Source organism: Brassica napus, chromosome A9 (assembly GCF_020379485.1).
Source record: "Brassica napus cultivar Da-Ae chromosome A9, Da-Ae, whole genome shotgun sequence".
NCBI classification, from domain to species: Eukaryota; Viridiplantae; Streptophyta; class Magnoliopsida; order Brassicales; family Brassicaceae; genus Brassica; species Brassica napus.
In genome coordinates this window covers 19,209,029-19,229,493 of record NC_063442.1, presented here as the reverse complement: position 1 = coordinate 19,229,493, position 20,465 = coordinate 19,209,029, and the positions used below count along the sequence as shown (strand labels likewise).

Sequence of the window (20,465 nt, the reverse complement as noted above, 5' to 3'; positions counted from 1 at the left end):
GTATCTCAACGACCTAAGTAAAATAATCTCGAAGACAAAGATTTTTCAAAAATCGTGTTTATCCATTTAAGATACTCAAAACCTCGCAATTGAAGATCACAAAAAACAAAAATACGAAATACAAAAGATATCAAACAAAAGGGATTAGCTGGAATCAGATTCATTGGGGACAGACGACCCCCCGACTTGATCCGCTGAATCTTAGGAAACTTGAGGAAGATCGAGCTCGGAGATCGACCAATCCAACACCGCGGCTGAAGCAACAAGACCTTCACAGTCCTTCTCCATCTCCTTCAAACGAGCAAGCTCGGCATCCACGGTTAGGCCTCCATCCTTAAGCTCGTTGAGAAGATCGATGTTGGCGATCACCTCTTGCAAATGGATCTCAGCGGACACGTCCTTCTTCTTGCTCATCCAATTCTCCTTTAAAGATTTGAGAATCTCTTGGTATCACTCTGCAATATCACGACGAGCAATACGAGAAGCACGACAAAAAATCCCGACCCCTCTCGACCTCAAGCGCCACGATTCTGGCCTTTTGAGCAACGACCTGGGTCGTAAGAGCCTTGTTCTATTGACAAGTCGTCTTCCAATCATCAGTCAAATCCCCGATCTTCTCAGCATCCCTTTTTCCCTCGCGTTTGGTGATTTCGAGCTCCTCCGAAAGCCTCTTAATCTCGGAACCGATGCTCTCGATCTCCCTATAATTCAGGGAAGCCTCGATGCGATCTTCCATCACCACATTGTACTCGTTGAAGGATTCCATTACCTAATAGGCAAACGAAGCAGACAAGTGAGTACCTAAAAGCGTCTTTCAAAAGAAAATAAAAGAAAGCAAGGAACAAACCTTATAGCTCGCGACCGCAACCTTGGCGTAAGCTTCCTTCTCATCCGAAGAAGCAAGGGACGGGAGACGGCAGCCCACAGATCTCATGCGACCAGCGAGAGAAATCAATTCGCCTTGGGCCGCGAGCATCGCCTTCGGAAACAAGCCTACAACGGGATGGACCAGGCATGGCGGCCTTGGACGATCGACATCGCTTACGGGTCGCAGCAACAGTCTCGTCTTCCGAACCAGGGCTCAACGAGATAGGAGACCGCCTCTGTAACACCCCCGAACCGTTCTAGGCATAGGTCAAACCACCGGCCAACAATCAAACAAGAACATGACCGACGGCCCGACCGTCTACCAAGGCTCAGGAGCGCTACAAGACGGGTTAACGGGCAATCCAGCCAAAGTTACAAAAATTGCAATTTGTAACTAGGCCAGGCCGCCCACTAACACGTCCCGTCAGACCAAAGCCTAAGGCTTCTCAACCCGTACTCCAATCTGACGTTGTGTTAGCTCGGACAAGCTAATATCAGAACAACAAGGCAGTTTCACAAAACATTCGCTTTATTTATCTTATATAATATCTGGTTTACAATACACAAACTATTATACAAGTGGTGGCATGCCAAGAAAGCGAAAGTACATACTTATAGTCTGAAAGCGTCTTAAGCAAAAAGATGCAAATCTACACCAGCCAGCCTAGCCTCCCGCGCTTTCTACGAGCTCACTACTGGTCACCTGAAAACAACAACGAGTGAGGAGTGAGTAATCTAGCATTACTCAGCGAGTTACAATCCCCCACTAACAAATACAACCCCTCGCTATCCCACCCCATACAATCTAAAGCGAGAGGTTCACCTAACAACACAATTTAATAACCATAAGCAATATTCAAAATACGCAGCGGTAAACCATAGCAAGATAACTAGCATTACGCTAATTACTAGCTTATCACCAAACTCAAACTCGATTTAAACCAGGGTTTAACAACCCAAAACACGATATAATATATATAACAAACTCGGGCCCTGGTGACGTTAGGTTCCTCCTTCACTATCGGCAATATCCTATCTCCCTACCACAAAGGCCGGAAGAAGGAACTTTCAACCGACCGCGGCCCACAGTCCTTCGGGTCACCGCGCGACAGCCCACAGTCCTTCGGGTCACTGTCCCATTACACCGTCGTGTAATACTCAGCCATAGTACATGACACCGTTCGTCTGAGTCTTCCCGATCCAGCGAATAAGGGGTTTCCTTGAACCCGCCGGGTACGAGGTCTGAAGGAACACTAACTCACCCCAATATGCCTAGCATTGTGGGTTACACAAATGCTATCGGCCAATATACGATTAATACTAAACCCGGTAAAAATAACACAAGGTTTCAAGTAATAATCACAACACAATCAACCACATTCCAGAATCTAGCATAAAGACTAATTCCAGAATACCTAACTATCCACAACTTAGCGATATCATCTAAGCATTCTGCATTCGCTAACTAACCAATCAACCTAACCATTAGCATGCTACTACGGTTCTCAAGCAATAACTAAGCATGCTATCAATTTAAACAACATAACCTCAATTATTAACTACTCAAACCGTTACTCAGTTAGAACTGGCCTCCTGCCATGATCCAACTTCCAAGTAACGGGACCCTGCATAAAAACAACTTAGCAATCAATTGATTATAACTCACAGTTTTTGGTTGACCGTGGCCTTGACCCCGAATCCGTCTTCTGCGTTCCGAACCCTTTCTTGACCTTCACAAGTAGACCCACTTCTGAACTGATCTTGAGTCGAGCAGAACCTCTCTTAGATGTAGACTCGAATCGAGTAGAATAACTGTTCTCGATAACTGCCGAAAAGACTCGAAAACGATCGAAACTCGAACTTTCTTTCTCTAGCTTTCTCTCTCACGTTTTTCTCTGAGTTTCAGGTGTGCTGGATGGTTTAAAATGAGCTGGGGTCGTGGGGTTTATATAGGATGCAGCAACCAATCAGAACAAGCCGTGTGGCAGCCCGTGTGTCGCCTCGCATGGCTCCGGACGCATGCGTCGCGGCACCTCGTGCTCCACATGTCTGATGGCATGCCCAGGAAATCATGCAGAGTGACACCATGCCCTCCAGATGTCTGATCCACGGCCTGACCTCATCCAGATTGACACTCAGCGCACACATGTCGCTCAACATGCTCCGATCGCAGGTTTCGCGGCACCTCGTGCTTCTGGGTGTCAATCAGCATGCTGTGCTCTCCTGGGCTTCAACACCTCCTGCTTCCCTTGCCACATACCATGACAGGCAGGTTACATCACGTCCTTATCTCATAGATAAGGCCAGCTCGAGCTTCTCGGTCCATTCGACTGATTTCGACCCTTCCGATGAATTTTCGTCCCGCGATCAATCCCGAATATTTTTCTACGTCCGTTCTGATGAGATGAATATTTTTAATAAACTCCAAGTGAATCCTGACCTTGATGGAAAATATTTCTCGAGCCTCCGGCTTCCTCGAAAAATCGATAATACCAAAATTAGGGTTTTCGCCAAACTTCGGGTTTTCCCGTCGTGCTTCGATCCCGTCGTGCTTACTTCCTGTCCTGCTTAACTCCCGTCCTGCTTCCAACTTATAATATCTTCCAAATGATATTTGGTTGATAGCCATTAAGTTTTGCGGAAAACTTAGTGGCTAAGAAATGACGGGTTTCTGAAACGTCGAGCTTCTAAACCGTCGTGCTTCCAAAAATGTTATGCTTCCAAAAATGTTATGCTTCCAAAACATCCTTCTGATCAATCTAACACTTTTCTAACCATGGTCCAGCAGCTTATGGTTCACCCATGATCAATTCTTTGACCATCCATTGCCCGCGGCACGACCACTAAATAATAATACTTTTTTTTTTTTTAACGGGTTTCTACATTCTCCCCCCGTTAACAGAATTCGTCCTCGAATTCTAAGGCTCTGAGGGGCCTCCTTCTTCCATTACAACGTCCTCTCGGAAAAACTTCGGGTGATCGGTTTTAAATCTCGCTTCATCCTCCCAAGTAACATGAATCCTGTTTTGTCTTCCCCAGAACACTTGTACTTGAGCAATCTCACGATTTTTGAGCTTCCGAATACGCCGTTCTCCTAATCTGATTGGTCCTTCCGGATACGTAAGGTTTGTCTCCAACTCCTCGATTCTCTCGGGCTCAACAGTACTTGGATCCCGTATATGTTTCCGAAGCATGGAAACATGGAATACTGGATGTAGATGCATATCTGCTGGCAGATCCAATCGGTAAGCTACCTCACCAACTTTCCCGATGATCTTATACGGACCAATGAACCTGACCGCAAGTTTCCCGACCTTGCCAAATCTGTCCTTCCCTTTCTGTGCAGTAACCTTCAAATAGACCCAATCTCCTATCTCAAAAGTTACTTCTCTTCTTGACTGGTCTGCGTACTTCTTCTGACGGTCTTGAGCCTTCTTCATGTTGGCCTGAATCGTCTCCAGTTTAATCATGGTCTCCTGAACAATAGGTGACCCAAACATTCTTCTTTCGCCCACTTCCGTCCAACACATAGGCGTCTTGCATGGCCTTCCGTATAATGCTTCATAAGGTGACATCCCTATGCTCGAATGATGACTGTTGTTATACGAGAACTCAACCAACGGTAAATGCTTCTCCCAAGTTCCTGCCCAATCGAGAATACACATCCGCAGCATGTCCTCGATGGTCCGAATGGTCCTTTCCGTTTGGCCATCTGTTTCTGGATGGAACGCCGTGCTTCTGTACAGTTTAGTTCCCAAGGCTTCTTGTAGTGCTTCCCAGAATGATGCCGTGAACCTTGGATCGCGATCTGAGACGATGTCTGAGGGTACACCATGTAACTTCACGATTTGGTCGATGTACAGCTCGGCCAAAACTTCAACTTTATCAGTGTCCCGCATAGGCAACAAGTGTGTGACCTTGGTTAACCTATCCACAATCACCCATATCGAGTTGTTCGATCTACCTGGAGCAGTAGGTAATCCGGTGATGAAATCCATGGAAATAGAGTCCCATTTCCATTGAGGTATCGGAAGACTCTGCAACAATCCTCCTGGAACTTGATGTTCCACCTTGACTTGTTGACAAGTTGCACACTGAGCAACCCATTGTGCTACTGACCTCTTCATGCCCGGCCAATGATAGTATCTTCTCACGTCTCGGTACATCTTCGAACTTCCAGGATGGATACTAAGTAAAGAATGATGTGCGATCCTTAGTATCTCATCTCTCAGCCCTTGTCCTTTAGGAACCGTGATCCTCCCATTAATTAGCAAGGTTCCATCCTCCGCCAAGTAGTATCCCGCATTATTTGGCCCGGCTTGTCCTTTGAGTTCTTCAACAATCTTCAGTAACTTCTCATCCTTAAGTTGTTCTTCTCGAATTCTCTGAATCAAGCTGGCCTGATTCACCGCTTGAAGTCCCAATGGCTCGCTTGTCTGCCCTTCCAAAACGACCAACTTCACTTGTTTCAACTCCTGGTTCAATAGCTCCACTTCTTTCTCTAAATCTGCGTCCAACTTTCTTCGACTTAAGGCGTCCGCAACAACATTCGCTTTACCAGGATGGTAGCGAATCCGTATGTCGTAGTCTGCCACAAACTCCATCCACCTACGCTGGCGCAGGTTGAGATCTGGCTGAGTGAAGAGGTATTTAAGACTTTGATGGTCCGTGTATACCTCCACTTCTTCTCCATACAAGTAAGATCTCCAAATTCGCAAAGCGAACACCACGGCCGCTAACTCCAAGTCATGTGTACTGTAGTTATCCTCATGCTTCCGTAGTTGTCGTGAAGCATATGCAATGACTCGCCCATCTTGCATAAGAACACAACCTAACCCAACGCGTGAAGCATCCGTGTAAACCGTGTAAGGTTTACCTTGCTCGGGCAAAGCTAACACAGGTGCGGTCGTGAGAGCTTCCTTCAACTTCTTGAATGCCTTCTCGGTTTCTTCCACCCATAAGAAAGGAACTCCTTTACCGGTAAGTTTAGTTAAAGGCTTTGCAATGGAGGAAAAGTCCTTAACAAACTTCCGATAATAGCCCGCAAGTCCGAGAAAACTCCTCACTTCTGTCACAGTGGTAGGTCGAGGCCATTCTCGTATGGCTTGGACCTTTTCTGGATCAGCAGCCACGCCCTCTCCTGATACTATGTGACCCAGAAATCCTATCTCTCTCTTCCAAAACGAGCACTTGCTGGACTTGGCAAATAGCTTCTGATTCCGTAACCTCTCCATAACCAGTCTCAGATGCTCTTTGTGCTCTTCCTTACTTTTCGAGTACACCAGGATGTCATCAATGAAAATGATCACGAACTTGTCGAGATAGTCGTGAAACACTTCATTCATCAAACGCATGAAAGCCGCAGGCGCGTTTGTGAGACCAAAGGGCATAACTACAAACTCGTACTGCCCATACCTCGTCCGAAACGCCGTCTTCATAATGTCTGACTTGGCAATAGGAATTTGGTGATACCCTGATGCCAAATCAATCTTCGAAAACCAACTAGCTCCCTTTAGTTGGTCTAACAACTCGTCTATCCTCGGAAGAGGATACTTATCTTTTATCGTGATGTTGTTGATACCACGATAATCGATACACAACCTCATGCTTCCATCCTTCTTCTTCACAAATAACACAGGAGCTCCCCAAGGTGAAGAGCTCGACCGGATGAATCCCTTTTCCAATAGATCTTCCAATTGTTTCTTTAGCTCGGCTAATTCCGCAGGTGCCATCCGATATGGTGCCTTAGCTATAGGTTTTGCTTCAGGCTCCAAAGTAATGGTAAAGGGATTACTCCGAGGTGGAGGTAATTCCTTTAGTGGTGCAAAGATATCCTCAAACTCTTGGACCACTTCTATGTCTTCGACCTTAACTTCATCATTAGTGGCTCCTCCACTAACCGATAAGGTCACCAAATATACATCCCCGTCTTGAAACAAATCTTGTACTCTCATCGCTGCTACTAAAGACACGGTCATACTAGGACTGATTCCATAGTATACCATCTCTGGTCGTTTACCTCTGCCGAACAACAACCTTCCCTTTCCACAGTCGATCTGAACTCCGTAGCTCGATAACCAATCCATTCCAAGGATTACCTCGTACCCTTTTAAAGGCACGACTAACAGATCTGCCACAAACTCTTTGCCTTGAATGACCAATGGAACATTCTTGATACACTGATTTGCTTGAAGGGTTCGGTCTGCGGGGGTCAAGACGGCCACGTTTATCCTGTCAACCACAAAACAATCCCAAAACCGGGCAGCTACTTCAGGGGTCACAAAACTATGTGTTGCCCCCGAGTCGAACAATACATGTGTGGGTTTACCAGCAACATGTATGGTTCCTGCCACAGTAATCCAATCAACAATATCTTAATCACAAAAATACTAATCAAAATTCTCACAACCATCAATCATCATCCTAAATTTCTAAACGCGCAACCTAGCGATCAAGCAATCTATACCTAACCAGCATACTAACTAGATTCCAGCAACTAAATTTCCATTCAATAAAAAGAGGAGGTTAAGCACCCACAATACCTGTGATGGGACCGCTTGACGGTCCTGCATTGTCTGGGTTTTCTACACCTAAGGCATAAACTCTACCTCCTAGGTTTTGCTTCTTTGGTGCTGGCTCAATAGCTGGACGGCTAGGAGGAGCTCGGATTGCGAGAGGGGTCGCAGGGATTGGCTTGTTTGGACATGACGATGCATAATGGCCCTTCATACCGCAAGAGAAACAAGTAACATCTTCCATCCTTATAGATGAATAACCCTGCTGGTTACTCCGTTGTCTGTTGGGACAAAACTTAGAAATATGTCCCGGTTGATCACATATGTAACACACCACAGTGTTACCACGATTGTTGGCTTGGCCTCCAAATCCTCGCCCTTTTCCTTTGTAAGATCTTGGACCCTTGTTGAAATTTGGCCTTTCTCCTTGGCTAAACTTGGTGTGTCCACCAGAATGTGGTAAGGTCTTCCTTTCAGCCTCCAATACAGTTTCAACATTAACAGCTTTTTCCACTAGCTCAGATAAGCTGCTAAAGTTGCTTCCAGCTAAACGACTTCCAAGCTCCGGCTTCAATCCGTACATAAAGTTACGGATCATAGTTGCTTCATCTTCACGCCCATCAAAGACATGTCGCCTCAACCTTGTGAACTCAGATTCGTAACTCCTCACTGGCCTATCTCCTTGAACAAGGTTCATGAACTGGCGCTCCAATCGATGCTTTGCTTCTGGAGGAAAGTATTTCCTCTCAAACTCTCCCTTGAACGACTCCCATGATGTGATGTTGTGTCCACGCTGTCTGTCTATGCTGTCCCACCATCCTGTGGCGTCGCCTTCCAAGTAGTACACAGCGATCTTCTTCTTATACTCCTCCGGGCACTCCATGGCTTCAAAATTCTTCTCCATCATAGTAATCCACTTGTCGGCCTCAATAGGATCGGATCCTCCTTTGAACTTGTAGGATCCAATGTTCTTCATGGTAGATAATAGCTTGGAAACTTCAGGGGGTTGAGTACGCCTGCCTTGGTTACCAAGTGCCTCGGTCATCACGTCATGTAAAAGCTTCAAGGTGTTTTCGGTTCCATGATCTTGTGGTCTTTCGGTGGCACGGTTCTGATCTGGCCTTGGGTTTGATTGAGCGGATTGATCATGTTGATGTCTCTGGTCCCAATTACGACTTGGGCCAATACTCGCCATACTGTCTTCTCTCACTCTAGTCATGTTACCGTAAACAGGAAAAGATCTTGTTCTCTGCAGAGGGCTCCTATCGTGTCCAAACATCTCACTAATGCCATTTCCATTATCCTGATCTGATCTGTGACCCAATCCTCCGCCTGTCCAATCCATACCCTCTCCCCATATCCGACCTCGTCCATCATCACCTGTCCCGCGATTAGCCATCTGCACACAATAAAAAGGGTAAGTCATATTCCTACCACGGGAAGCGGCTGGTTTCCTAATCATCTTTTTGCGACTCCTTTGACTCGATAAAACCGTTAAAAAAAGCACTTGTGTCACGCATGGACGAAACCATGCTCTGATACCACCTCTGTAACACCCCCGAACCGTTCTAGGCATAGGTCAAACCACCGGCCAACAATCAAACAAGAACATGACCGACGGCCCGACCGTCTACCAAGGCTCAGGAGCGCTACAAGACGGGTTAACGGGCAATCCAGCCAAAGTTACAAAAAGTGCAATTTGTAACTAGGCCAGGCCGCCCACTAACACGTCCCGTCAGACCAAAGCCTAAGGCTTCTCAACCCGTACTCCAATCTGACGTTGTGTTAGCTCGGACAAGCTAATATCAGAACAACAAGGCAGTTTCACAAAACATTCGCTTTATTTATCTTATATAATATCTGGTTTACAATACACAAAATATTATACAAGTGGTGGCATGCCAAGAAAGCGAAAGTACATACTTATAGTCTGAAAGCGTCTTAAGCAAAAAGATGCAAATCTACACCAGCCAGCCTAGCCTCCCGCGCTTTCTACGAGCTCACTACTGGTCACCTGAAAACAACAACGAGTGAGGAGTGAGTAATCTAGCATTACTCAGCGAGTTACAATCCCCCACTAACAAATACAACCCCTCGCTATCCCACCCCAAACAATCTAAAGCGAGAGGTTCACCTAACAACACAATTTAATAACAATAAGCAATATTCAAAATACGCAGCGGTAAACCATAGCAAGATAACTAGCATTACGCTAATTACTAGCTTATCACCAAACTCAAACTCGATTTAAACCAGGGTTTAACAACCCAAAACACGATATAATATATATAACAAACTCGGGCCCTGGTGACGTTAGGTTCCTCCTTCACTATCGGCAATATCCTATCTCCCTACCACAAAGGCCGGAAGAAGGAACTTTCAACCGACCGCGGCCCACAGTCCTTCGGGTCACCGCGCGACAGCCCACAGTCCTTCGGGTCACTGTCCCATTACACCGTCGTGTAATACTCAGCCATAGTACATGACACCGTTCGTCTGAGTCTTCCCGATCCAGCGAATAAGGGGTTTCCTTGAACCCGCCGGGTACGAGGTCTGAAGGAACACTAACTCACCCCAATATGCCTAGCATTGTGGGTTACACAAATGCTATCGGCCAATATACGATTAATACTAAACCCGGTAAAAATAACACAAGGTTTCAAGTAATAATCACAACACAATCAACCACATTCCAGAATCTAGCATAAAGACTAATTCCAGAATACCTAACTATCCACAACTTAGCGATATCATCTAAGCATTCTGCATTCGCTAACTAACCAATCAACCTAACCATTAGCATGCTACTACGGTTCTCAAGCAATAACTAAGCATGCTATCAACTTAAACAACATAACCTCAATTATTAACTACTCAAACCGTTACTCAGTTAGACCTGGCCTCCTGCCATGATCCAACTTCCAAGTAACGGGACCCTGCATAAAAACAACTCAGCAATCAATTGATTATAACTCACAGTTTTTGGTTGACCGTGGCCTTGACCCCGAATCCGTCTTCTGCGTTCCGAACCCTTTCTTGACCTTCACAAGTAGACCCACTTCTGAACTGATCTTGAGTCGAGCAGAACCTCTCTTAGATGTAGACTCGAATCGAGTAGAATAACTGTTCTCGATAACTGCCGAAAAGACTCGAAAACGATCGAAACTCGAACTTTCTTTCTCTAGCTTTCTCTCTCACGTTTTTCTCTGAGTTTCAGGTGTGCTGGATGGTTTAAAATGAGCTGGGGTCGTGGGGTTTATATAGGATGCAGCAACCAATCAGAACAAGCCGTGTGGCAGCCCGTGTGTCGCCTCGCATGGCTCCGGACGCATGCGTCGCGGCACCTCGTGCTCCACATGTCTGATGGCATGACCAGGACATCATTAAGAGTGACACCATGCCCTCCAGATGTCTGATCCACGGCCTGACCTCATCCAGATTGACACTCAGCGCACACATGTCGCTCAGCATGCTCCGATCGCAGGTTTCGCGGTACCTCGTGCTTCTGGGTGTCAATCAGCATGCTGTGCTCTCCTGGGCTTCAACACCTCCTGCTTCCCTTGCCACATACCATGCCAGGCAGGTTACATCACGTCCTTATCTCATAGATAAGGCCAGCTCGAGCTTCTCGGTCCATTCGACTGATTTCGACCCTTCCGATGAATTTTCGTCCCGCGATCAATCCCGAATATTTTTCTACGCCCGTTCTGATGAGATGAATATTTTTAATAAACTCCAAGTGAATCCTGACCTTGATGGAAAATATTTCTCGAGCCTCCGGCTTCCTCGAAAAATCGATAATACCAAAATTAGGGTTTTCGCCAAACTTCGGGTTTTCCCGTCGTGCTTCGATCCCGTCGTGCTTACTTCCTGTCCTGCTTAACTCCCGTCCTGCTTCCAACTTATAATATCTTCCAAATGATATTCGGGTGATAGCCATTAAGTTTTGCGGAAAACTTAGTGGCTAAGAAATGACGGGTTTCTGAAACGTCGAGCTTCTAAACCGTCGTGCTTCCAAAAATGTTATGCTTCCAAAACATCCTTCTGATCAATCTAACACTTTTCTAACCATGGTCCAGCAGCTTATGGTTCACCCATGATCAATTCTTTGACCATCCATTGCCCGCGGCACGACCACTAAATAATAATACTTTTTTTTTTTTTTTTTTTTTAACGGGTTTCTACAGCCTCTCCTCGGAAGCACCTTCATGTCGGAGTCTCGAATCGAGGTCAAAGGAGGTCTATCAGAAGCTCGGCTCCTCGTTGCCGCCCCAGAAGCACAAAACGACGACCTCCTCACGTGCTGCCTAACCAATCGATCAATAGACTGAGCTTGAACAGAAGGAGTCGCAACGAATTCCTGAGAATGTTCCGTCTCGTCCTCAGCACCCACTACAACTGATGCTGCCCTATTAGTCTCTTCTAGCATGGCAAAAGCAGCTCGGATCCGGGTCCGATCAAGCGATGACCAGTTCGAACGGCCTCTCCGAAGGACTCCGATCAAACCACGAATCTCGTCTGACATCAAAGAACTTCGAGAAGGAGCTGAAACAATTAAAGAGAAACGAAATAAATTGAGTCACCAATTCCCCAAAGAAAAAAATTGACATTCAGATCAAGAAATGACTAACCTATATTCTCAGCCTAATTCGGGGGAACTCGAGAAAAATCGAAGTTACCCACATACGCTCAATCCACCTTAAAAACAAAAAAACTGAATGCGCCACTTCTCATCGCGATAGGGGACGTCCTCAATGACATGGCGACCCGGGCGCGGAGACACGAGGACGGTACCAGGATTCTGCTTGGTTTGCTTCACCAGAACAAGGTGTCGGAACTCACTAAGACCAAAGGAAAGACCTTCCTCCCTAGCTCTAACCAAGAACGCTACGAGATGCCTAAGAAAATTTGGGAGGATTTGAGTAAACGATGAACCAAGCTCCGCCAAAATCTCAAGGGCAGGCTCCAAAATCGGGAAAGTAAGTCCACAAGACTGGAAAATGGGAGATAGGCTCCGCAATATCCCCCTCGGACGGTTTCGGGAGTCTCAGACGCATAAGCCAAGTCAAGCACGATGGTGCGGTCAAATCCGTACACCGTGTAGAGATCCTCGAGATCGTCGATGGTAGTCGTCGGGCGAGAAAAACTGAACAATGAAGACATCTTAAGCTCAATGATCAAGAAATCTCAAGGCAGTAGTGAAAGTGATGAAGAAGAAGAATCAGAATTGAAACAAAAAGAGAAATTAAATTATAGTCGCCTTAACGGCTCTATCGCCATAAATTAACAATATTTGCATTTTATAAAATTTTAAAGATATAATTTTTATATTTACCATAATATTATGATGTTTGATATTTTAATAATTATATAAAATGCAAATATTGTTAATTTATTATTTAGCCGTTATTTTATTTGGTGGTTAATCAGTCATAAATATCCCGTAAATGCATCAATTTCTAACCGCAGTACCAGTCGTACAATCTCTTAAAACCGTTTAAAACCGCAATCTCCCTCATCCGCAAACTCCCGCAGCCGCAATCGCTGCGGTTACACCAGTAAGACCCTAAGTATCAGAGTTAATTATTAATAAATACTTATTTTACGTACATTCTTAAGTATTTTAAATACTTATTCGGGATTGGTTCAAATTTTCTTTTTAAATTTTTGAAAATTTTCTTTTTGATTTTGAAATTTTGTTTTTTTGGCTATTCATTTGGGTAGAACCCTAAAATCAAATACCTTAAGACTCATTTGTATATTTATGGCAGAATTTATTTAAATCAAATATATTTTTTGGGTCGATTTTGTTTAGATTTTCAGAATTTTTTCCCACCCACTGCTACATATCTTCGGTTCTCCATTTAGTTTTGATTTTTTAGATATAATGAAAAAAGCTATTCAGAAATTTATAGAATCAAGTTTAGATAAATTGAAAGACAAAGCTCCTTTTCTCTCCCTTCTCTCTTAAGTTTATTTTCTCCTCCGGTTGAATCGTGGTGATTCCGGCGGTGGCGCGTCCTCAGCGTCGCCGTCGGAGCAGTCTGTCTCTTTCTACTCGTTAGTTGTTGTCGTTCCTTTTTACTCAAACTTGCATCTCCTTTTGTGTGTTCTCTTGTTGGTTCATGATGGCATGTATATGCTATTGTTAACCTCTATTAAGGCTTTTTGATGACAGATCTGTGGTCTGTATGCAGATTTGTTATTAATTCCTTTGTAGATCTGGGTTTCTTGATTTTGCAGATTTGTTCTAGTTTTCAGATCTGCTTTTTTAGGGTTCCAGATCCGGCCGTGTGTTGTCCACAGTAGTTGTGAGAGCTCTTCAGTTCCGTTCTGTTGTCCCTCCATCTGCTGTGTGTACCTCCGGCCAAGGGATTAAAATCCTGTTAATCTCTCATGATTTTTGAGCTTGTCTTAGTTGGTTTTTGATTCGGCAACGGTGTTGCAGTAACGTGGTGATGCGTCGTGAGCAGTTGTAAGTTATGGTTCTTGAAAAATAGGTTGTTTCTGAACATCTATTAGTCTCTGAGGTTTGAAGGAGACTGTCTCCCGCCTTTTGAACTATTGTTTTTTTTCTGGGTCTTCCTTTGGTCTTTGTCTTCCTCGTGGCTTTGTTTGGTCGAAGCAATATAAAGAGGTTGAGGTATGGAGGCTTCCAGCTTATGGTGCGGTTGAGTTAAGTGCTCGGTGGGTGTTGTTTCATCCTGGTTGTTGTCTTGAGTTCGTCGAAGAGGTTCGGTTGTTGTCATCGTGAACAGGTGGTTCAGATGAGGTTTCTGCTCTGATTGAAGTTGTCATATGTTTTGCGTTGCAAGAATTTCAGCTAATCATAGACTATTAAGTCTCTGTTCTTTATCTATGGTAGTTTGCTTATGGGTTTCTCAAAAGGAGTGTAAATTTTTAATTTAAGTTCATGATGTTAGTATGCAGCCCGTTGTTTGGGTACTTGTTTCTCTGTATGGGCTTAGCTTCCGAGGATGTTCCTATTGTTCTGTTGGCTCTGTAATTCACCTTTGTATCCTTCAAAGTTTTTAATGAAACCAGATGGGAAAAAAATCTATAAAAGCCGATTCGGTTTTGGTTTGATTTATTTTTATTTACTGTTCAGTATGATATTAGTTGAAAAATTCGGATCGAGTTCAGGTTAAACCATCATCTCTCACTGGAACGAGGGGCAGTTCAGTAATTTAAACATCTTGAGATGACGTGGTTCATGGGGGGTGGGTCGTTGATGTTTGGACATAAACCAAAGAAACTTGTCGACGCTGACCAAACAACATCACCTCACCTCGTGGTTTGTTTCTCACCGCCGGATTGCGATTCCGCTGAAATCGACACGCTGCCTCCGTCGATCGAATCTCACGGTTTCGCTTGATCAACCCCCGGTAACTCTTTATATCCAGAGAACTTATTACATTCAGAAATTAAAAGCGATGATATCTGAAATCAACGAAAGAAAGGTTTCTTGTTAAGGCAACTCCGATGCGTGGAAATCGAACTGGAGCGTGGATCAAAGTTGGAGACTTTCTACTTCTCTTCTCCTTCTGTTTAGGACTCAACCACTGTTAATCCTTGTGTGTGTTTTCTTTTTGTCAGGTGCTTTGGTCGGGATCTTCCCTTTTGGCCATGGACGTTACAGGACAAGCAGCTAAGAAAGAGGTTTCAAAGATTGTAAACGATGAAGTTTCATCAATCGAGATCAAAGTATTGTTATTCGCCAGAGCGCGTGAGCTCACGGGTGTGCCTGATCTAAAACTGAAGATGCCATCGGGTAGTACAACAAAGAAATGTATGGACGAGTTGGTCATCAAGTATCCAAAGTTGGAAGAGGTACGCAGCTGCGTGGTTCTTGCTTTGAACGAGGAATATACAACTGATTCGGCCATTGTTAAACACCGAGATGAGTTAGCCATCATACCTCCAATAAGTGGTGGCTAATGCCTTTTTTACTTGTAACTAAATCCTCTTAACTTTGGGTTTTTGTATTTTCATTGGCAATAAAATCATAAATGTAACAGTTAAAAGACTTGAAAAACTCGTTACTTGAAAAAAAATCTTTCTTTTGATGAGAAAAAGGTTACAGTAGTTCCAGTTTGCTCTGTTTCTCCTACAATCATGACTTCTTCTGTGTATTGATTTTGTAGTCTCTGTGTTGATTTTGGCAAAAAAGCAGCCACATTATCATAACTCAGCAGCCAAATACATTTCTTTTCGATTTTGTTCTTTGTTCCACCAATCAGGTAAAAGAAACGAACCTTTTGTATACAAGAAAATGAAAATGTATGAGACAAGAGAAGCTATTTTAGTTGGACGCTTGTATATATTAGAAAGGAAGCTATTTTCCCCTTAAAAGTTTCTGCAGTTTGCGCTATTACATATTCTATGCAAAGAACATCGATTTCTTGCACCTGTTATTGGTGTTTAACACTCCTCGGTGAGAGATATAAAGCTTCAGTGCATCTTTAAGAGATTGTGATCTATTGCCTGGTTCTCAACGACCAAACATATGGAACTGGTTATTTTCCCTGATCATGTAAGCTTTGGTACCGTTCCGGGATAGAGAAATAAACGGCAGGAGGTATGAAAGCGAGAACACTTGCATCATACGTTGTACAGAGGAGTCTAATTGTACATTGTACAGAGGAGTCTAATTGTATTAAACACTTGCAGGGTAGGATCACTTTATATCACACATTAGGATTTGAGATATATATTACAAGACACCAAAGGAATTAATCAATGATGTTAAGTAGATGAACCAGACAAGACACCAAAGGAATTAATCCACACATCTTGACATTTTCTTTTGATTTTTTGTAATTGTGCTTTACTGCGTCTAACTATGATGTAAAATAACGGATTCAAACAATCAAAAGTAAGAACAATTCCAAGAAGTAAAAACGCTCTTGGTGTCAAAATCTTCTTGAGTAGACATCGATATGAACATTGTCCAAGTATTTTACATTTCTTTATTTGTTGCTTGAATTAACAAATGAGACTTCTTTTCCTGTTTGGAATGAAAAATTAAAGAATATCAGTTCTTGTGGTACTAATTCTGGCAGCCTTATTTTACACCATCATCTTTTATACAAAAAGGGTAAGGTCGCCCATAACTATGTCATATGCATAGTTACCAGGTGTACTAAGCAAGTGTGTTGGGTTTAGTTGCATGTAATTAACTCAAAATAGAACTGGTCAAATAGAACAGCACTAGAGTACTTTCCGCTAAAATTACTTCAAACATGTAATTTACAATATTAAGAAAATAAAAGATATTTTATTTGTTTTCTCGAAGTCATATTAGACTTCTTCTGATTTCTATAGAACAAAGGAATCAGCATTTAAAATTCTGAAACTAAACAGTTAGCCGTTTCTTTGGTCAAAACGCTTGCTTACGTGCACCCACCCTCAAGAGCATCAAAGCAAGCTTGACAGAGCATGGACACCTGAGTTTATGGTCAAGCAAGATGTCTTTGCACCATCTATTCGCTTGTTGTAGTTACCAACTGCACTTCGTTGAGATATGTTCATTTCCCTGTTTTTTGTTGCTCCATTCTTTGCAAAATAAACTATAATTTAGTTGACTAAGACACACAGCTTGACATATTCTTTAGATTTTGTGTGTCTGCGCTTTTTTGTTCTACAATTGATGTAAAATAAGAGATTCAAACAATCAAAAGTTAGAACAGTTCCAAGAAGTAGAGCAGAATCATTCTTGGTCAAACTCTTCTTGAGAGCAGCCATCTCTATAAATGTTTGGGAGTTCTCGATATTAGTCTCCAATTACATTTCATCTCTTTCTCTTTCTTTGTGGCTTGAGGTTTGAAATGGAACTCCTTTTTATGCTTGGAATGAAGAATTACAGAATTTTTGTGGTGCTAACTCTGCTAATAATTCTCAATGGGCAGAGCAGTCTCGGGGCAAGAGCTGGTGCGGACAGAAAGGTACTAGACAATGATTATTATTATTTTTTGACCAGTAACATAAGCAGACACCAGTAGACTAACAAAGTTGGTTCTGTTGTTGTAAACTATAATAGGTTCATATAGTGTATTTGGGTGAGAAGCAGCATGATGATCCTGAGTTTGTCACAGATTCTCATCATCAGATGTTGTGGTCTCTTCTTGGAAGGTATGTGAGACTAGTTTCTCTTCCCAAGTTTATATTAATGCCTCAAACTGTTACTCAGATTTCTAGAGTTTTGTGTTTGTTCCCATGATTACAGTAAAGAGGATGCTCATGATTCTATGGTGTACAGTTACCGACATGGCTTCTCAGGTTTTGCAGCCAAGCTTACCAAGTCCCAAGCCAAGCAAATAGCAGGTATCATATCATGTCTCAAGTCTCATATATTTTCTTGGCTTTCTTGTAAACAAACACCTACATCATACATTTACATTTCATCTTCATTTTTCTCATCACACACATCTGAAATGTTCCTCACTGCTAATGTTATGTGACAACAGATTTACCTGAGGTGGTTCACGTCACACCTGATAGTTTCTACGAACTGACAACAACTCGTACGTGGGACTACTTAGGACTTTCAGCCGCCACTCCGAAAAATCTTCTAAATGACAGTAATATGGGTGAAGAAGTTATCATTGGCGTTGTGGACACAGGTTGGAGTGTTAATTTATTTGTACATACATGTCCTGTTGCTTCTGAATAATCAATTAAAAAAAAAACATATTCTGATTGTGCAGGAGTATGGCCAGAATCTGAAGTCTTTAACGACAATGGTATTGGACCGGTGCCAAAACACTGGAAAGGAGGCTGTGAATCAGGAGAGGATTTCAACTCCTCTCACTGCAACAAAAAGCTCATAGGAGCCAAATATTTCATCAATGCGTTTCTTGCGGACAACGAAAGCTTCAACGAGACAGAATCACTAGACTTTATTTCCCCTAGAGACTATGATGGTCATGGCACACATGTCGCCACCATAGCAGGTGGTTCGGTCTTGCCCGGCATAAGCTACAAGGGCTTAGCCGGAGGGACGGTGAGAGGCGGGGCCCCTCGTGCTCGAATAGCAATGTACAAGGCTTGTTGGGACGATTCTGGTTGTTATTCAGCTGACATCTTGAAAGCTATGGATGAAGCTATACATGATGGTGTCGATGTTTTGTCCCTCTCTCTTGGCTATCGAGTTCCTTACTTCCCAGAAACTGATGTTCGAGATGCGATAGCTACAGGGGCATTCCATGCCGTTTTAAAGGGTATCACAGTTGTTTGTTCAGGTGGTAACTCTGGCCCAGCTGCTCAGACTGTGGGAAACGCGGCCCCTTGGATCTTGACAGTGGCTGCAACTACTTTAGACCGGTCCTTCCCCACACCTCTTACACTTGGGAACAATAAAGTCATATTGGTAACAACATTATATACCCTATTAGACGTTTTTACAACGTAACGTCTATTTATTCGGAGTTCTTTCTCAGGGTCAAGCAATGTACACAGGTCCAGAACTTGGTTTCACTGGCTTGGTTTACCCAGAGAATCCAGGGAACAGCAACGAAAGTTTTTCTGGGTAAATAAATACTAATAAATCTTTAGTTTCTTGTTCACAAAAAAAATATTCTCTAAGTTTACTTGTGCTTGTTCTTGTAACTTAGTACCTGTGAGTTTCTCGACATCAATTCTAATAGTACAATGCGGGGAAAGGTCGTGTTGTGCTTCACAACAGCAAAACGTTCCGGGGCTGTATTAAGCGCTGCAAGTTATGTGAAGAATGCTGGTGGTGTTGGAGTTATTATCGCAAGAAACCCAGGAGATACTCTCTCCCCATGTCTTGATGATTTCCCTTGCGTTGCTGTTGACTACGAGCTGGGGACAAATATACTTCTCTACATACGTTCCACTGGGTATGTATGTAAACATGAACTTTGAGAGAAGAATGTGATCAAACTCTGGTTCTTGTATTACTGATAATGTGCATGTTGTGGTTTGCAGATCGCCTGTTGTGAAGATACATCCTTCTAAAACACTCATTGGACAACCAGTTGGTACGAAGGTGGCAGAGTTCTCATCAAGAGGACCTAATTCAATTGCCCCTGCGATCCTTAAAGTACGTCAGAATCCGTGCACATAACTTGTCTGTCTCAAGATGCTTTTAATCACATATGATGATGCATGTGTGGCAATGCAGCCAGATATAGCAGCACCAGGAGTGAGCATACTAGCAGCTACAAACACTAACACCACTTTCAACGACCGAGGATTCATTATGCTGTCCGGAACATCAATGGCGGCTCCTGCCATTTCAGGTGTTGTTGCACTTCTCAAAGCTACACACCGTGATTGGTCTCCTGCTGCCATTAGATCAGCCATTGTCACTACAGGTTCTTGCCTTCTTTGGAAAAGATAAGACAACTAATAGAGTCAACTCTTTTAAGAACATATTTATTCTTCTGACAAATGTGTTGTAATAACTCTGCAGCTTGGAGAACAGATCCATCTGGAGAGCGGATTTTTGCAGAAGGGTCACCCCGGAAGCTAGCTGATCCGTTCGACTATGGTGGAGGTCTTGTGAATCCAGAGAAAGCAGCAAAACCAGGTCTTGTATATGACTTGGGCATCGAAGACTATGTTCTCTACATGTGCACTGTTGGTTATAACGAGTCATCAATCTCTCAGCTTGTCGGTAAAGGAACAGTGTGCTCGAATCCCATACCTTCCGTACTTGATTTCAACTTGCCTTCCATCACAATCCCAAACCTCAAAGAAGAAGTTACTCTCACCAGAACCCTCACTAATGTTGGACCAGTCGATTCGGTCTATAAAGTAGCGGTTGAGCCACCGTTGGGAGTTCAAGTGACTGTGACACCAGAAACGCTAGTGTTCAACTCAACCAACAAAAAGGTCTCTTTCAAAGTGAGAGTCTCGACCACACACAAAACCAACACAGGCTATTACTTTGGAAGCTTGACTTGGAGTGACTATGTGCATAACGCTACAATTCCTTTGTCTGTGAGAACCCAGATTATGCAGAATTACTATGATGAGAATTGAACTTCTCTCTAGTAACTATTATTCCCCAAAGTTGAATAATTGATAATGATGGAAGTTTCTGCTGTGTTCTCTAAT

The 20,465-nt window shown here is 43.4% G+C and overlaps 2 protein-coding genes across 3 annotated transcripts; both read left to right on the top strand.

Annotated features, from left to right (window-relative positions):
• Window positions 1-14,612: 14,612 nt before the first annotated feature.
• LOC106360940 (molybdopterin synthase sulfur carrier subunit) lies at window positions 14,613-15,408 on the top strand. Of its 2 annotated transcripts, XM_048740859.1 has the most exons (3): window positions 14,627-14,767; window positions 14,856-14,897; window positions 14,979-15,408. In XM_048740859.1, exons 2-3 carry the CDS (start codon window positions 14,865-14,867, stop codon window positions 15,318-15,320), a joined length of 375 nt encoding a protein of 124 aa, XP_048596816.1. In that variant the 5' UTR covers window positions 14,627-14,767; window positions 14,856-14,864; the 3' UTR covers window positions 15,321-15,408. The 2 variants fall into 2 exon arrangements, with proteins under 2 accessions (XP_013656074.2, XP_048596816.1); XM_013800620.3 differs by lacking the exon at window positions 14,856-14,897 and having other exon boundaries at window positions 14,613-14,767.
• A 416-nt stretch (window positions 15,409-15,824) lies between these two features.
• Window positions 15,825-20,447, top strand: LOC106359694 (subtilisin-like protease SBT3.8). The gene is made up of 10 exons (XM_013799348.3): window positions 15,825-17,326; window positions 17,422-17,513; window positions 17,608-17,705; window positions 17,849-18,004; window positions 18,089-18,750; window positions 18,821-18,909; window positions 18,995-19,243; window positions 19,332-19,446; window positions 19,528-19,720; window positions 19,819-20,447. The coding sequence occupies exons 1-10, from the start codon at window positions 17,210-17,212 to the stop codon at window positions 20,388-20,390; spliced, it is 2,343 nt and encodes a 780-aa protein (XP_013654802.3). The 5' UTR covers window positions 15,825-17,209; the 3' UTR covers window positions 20,391-20,447.
• Window positions 20,448-20,465: the final 18 nt, after the last annotated feature.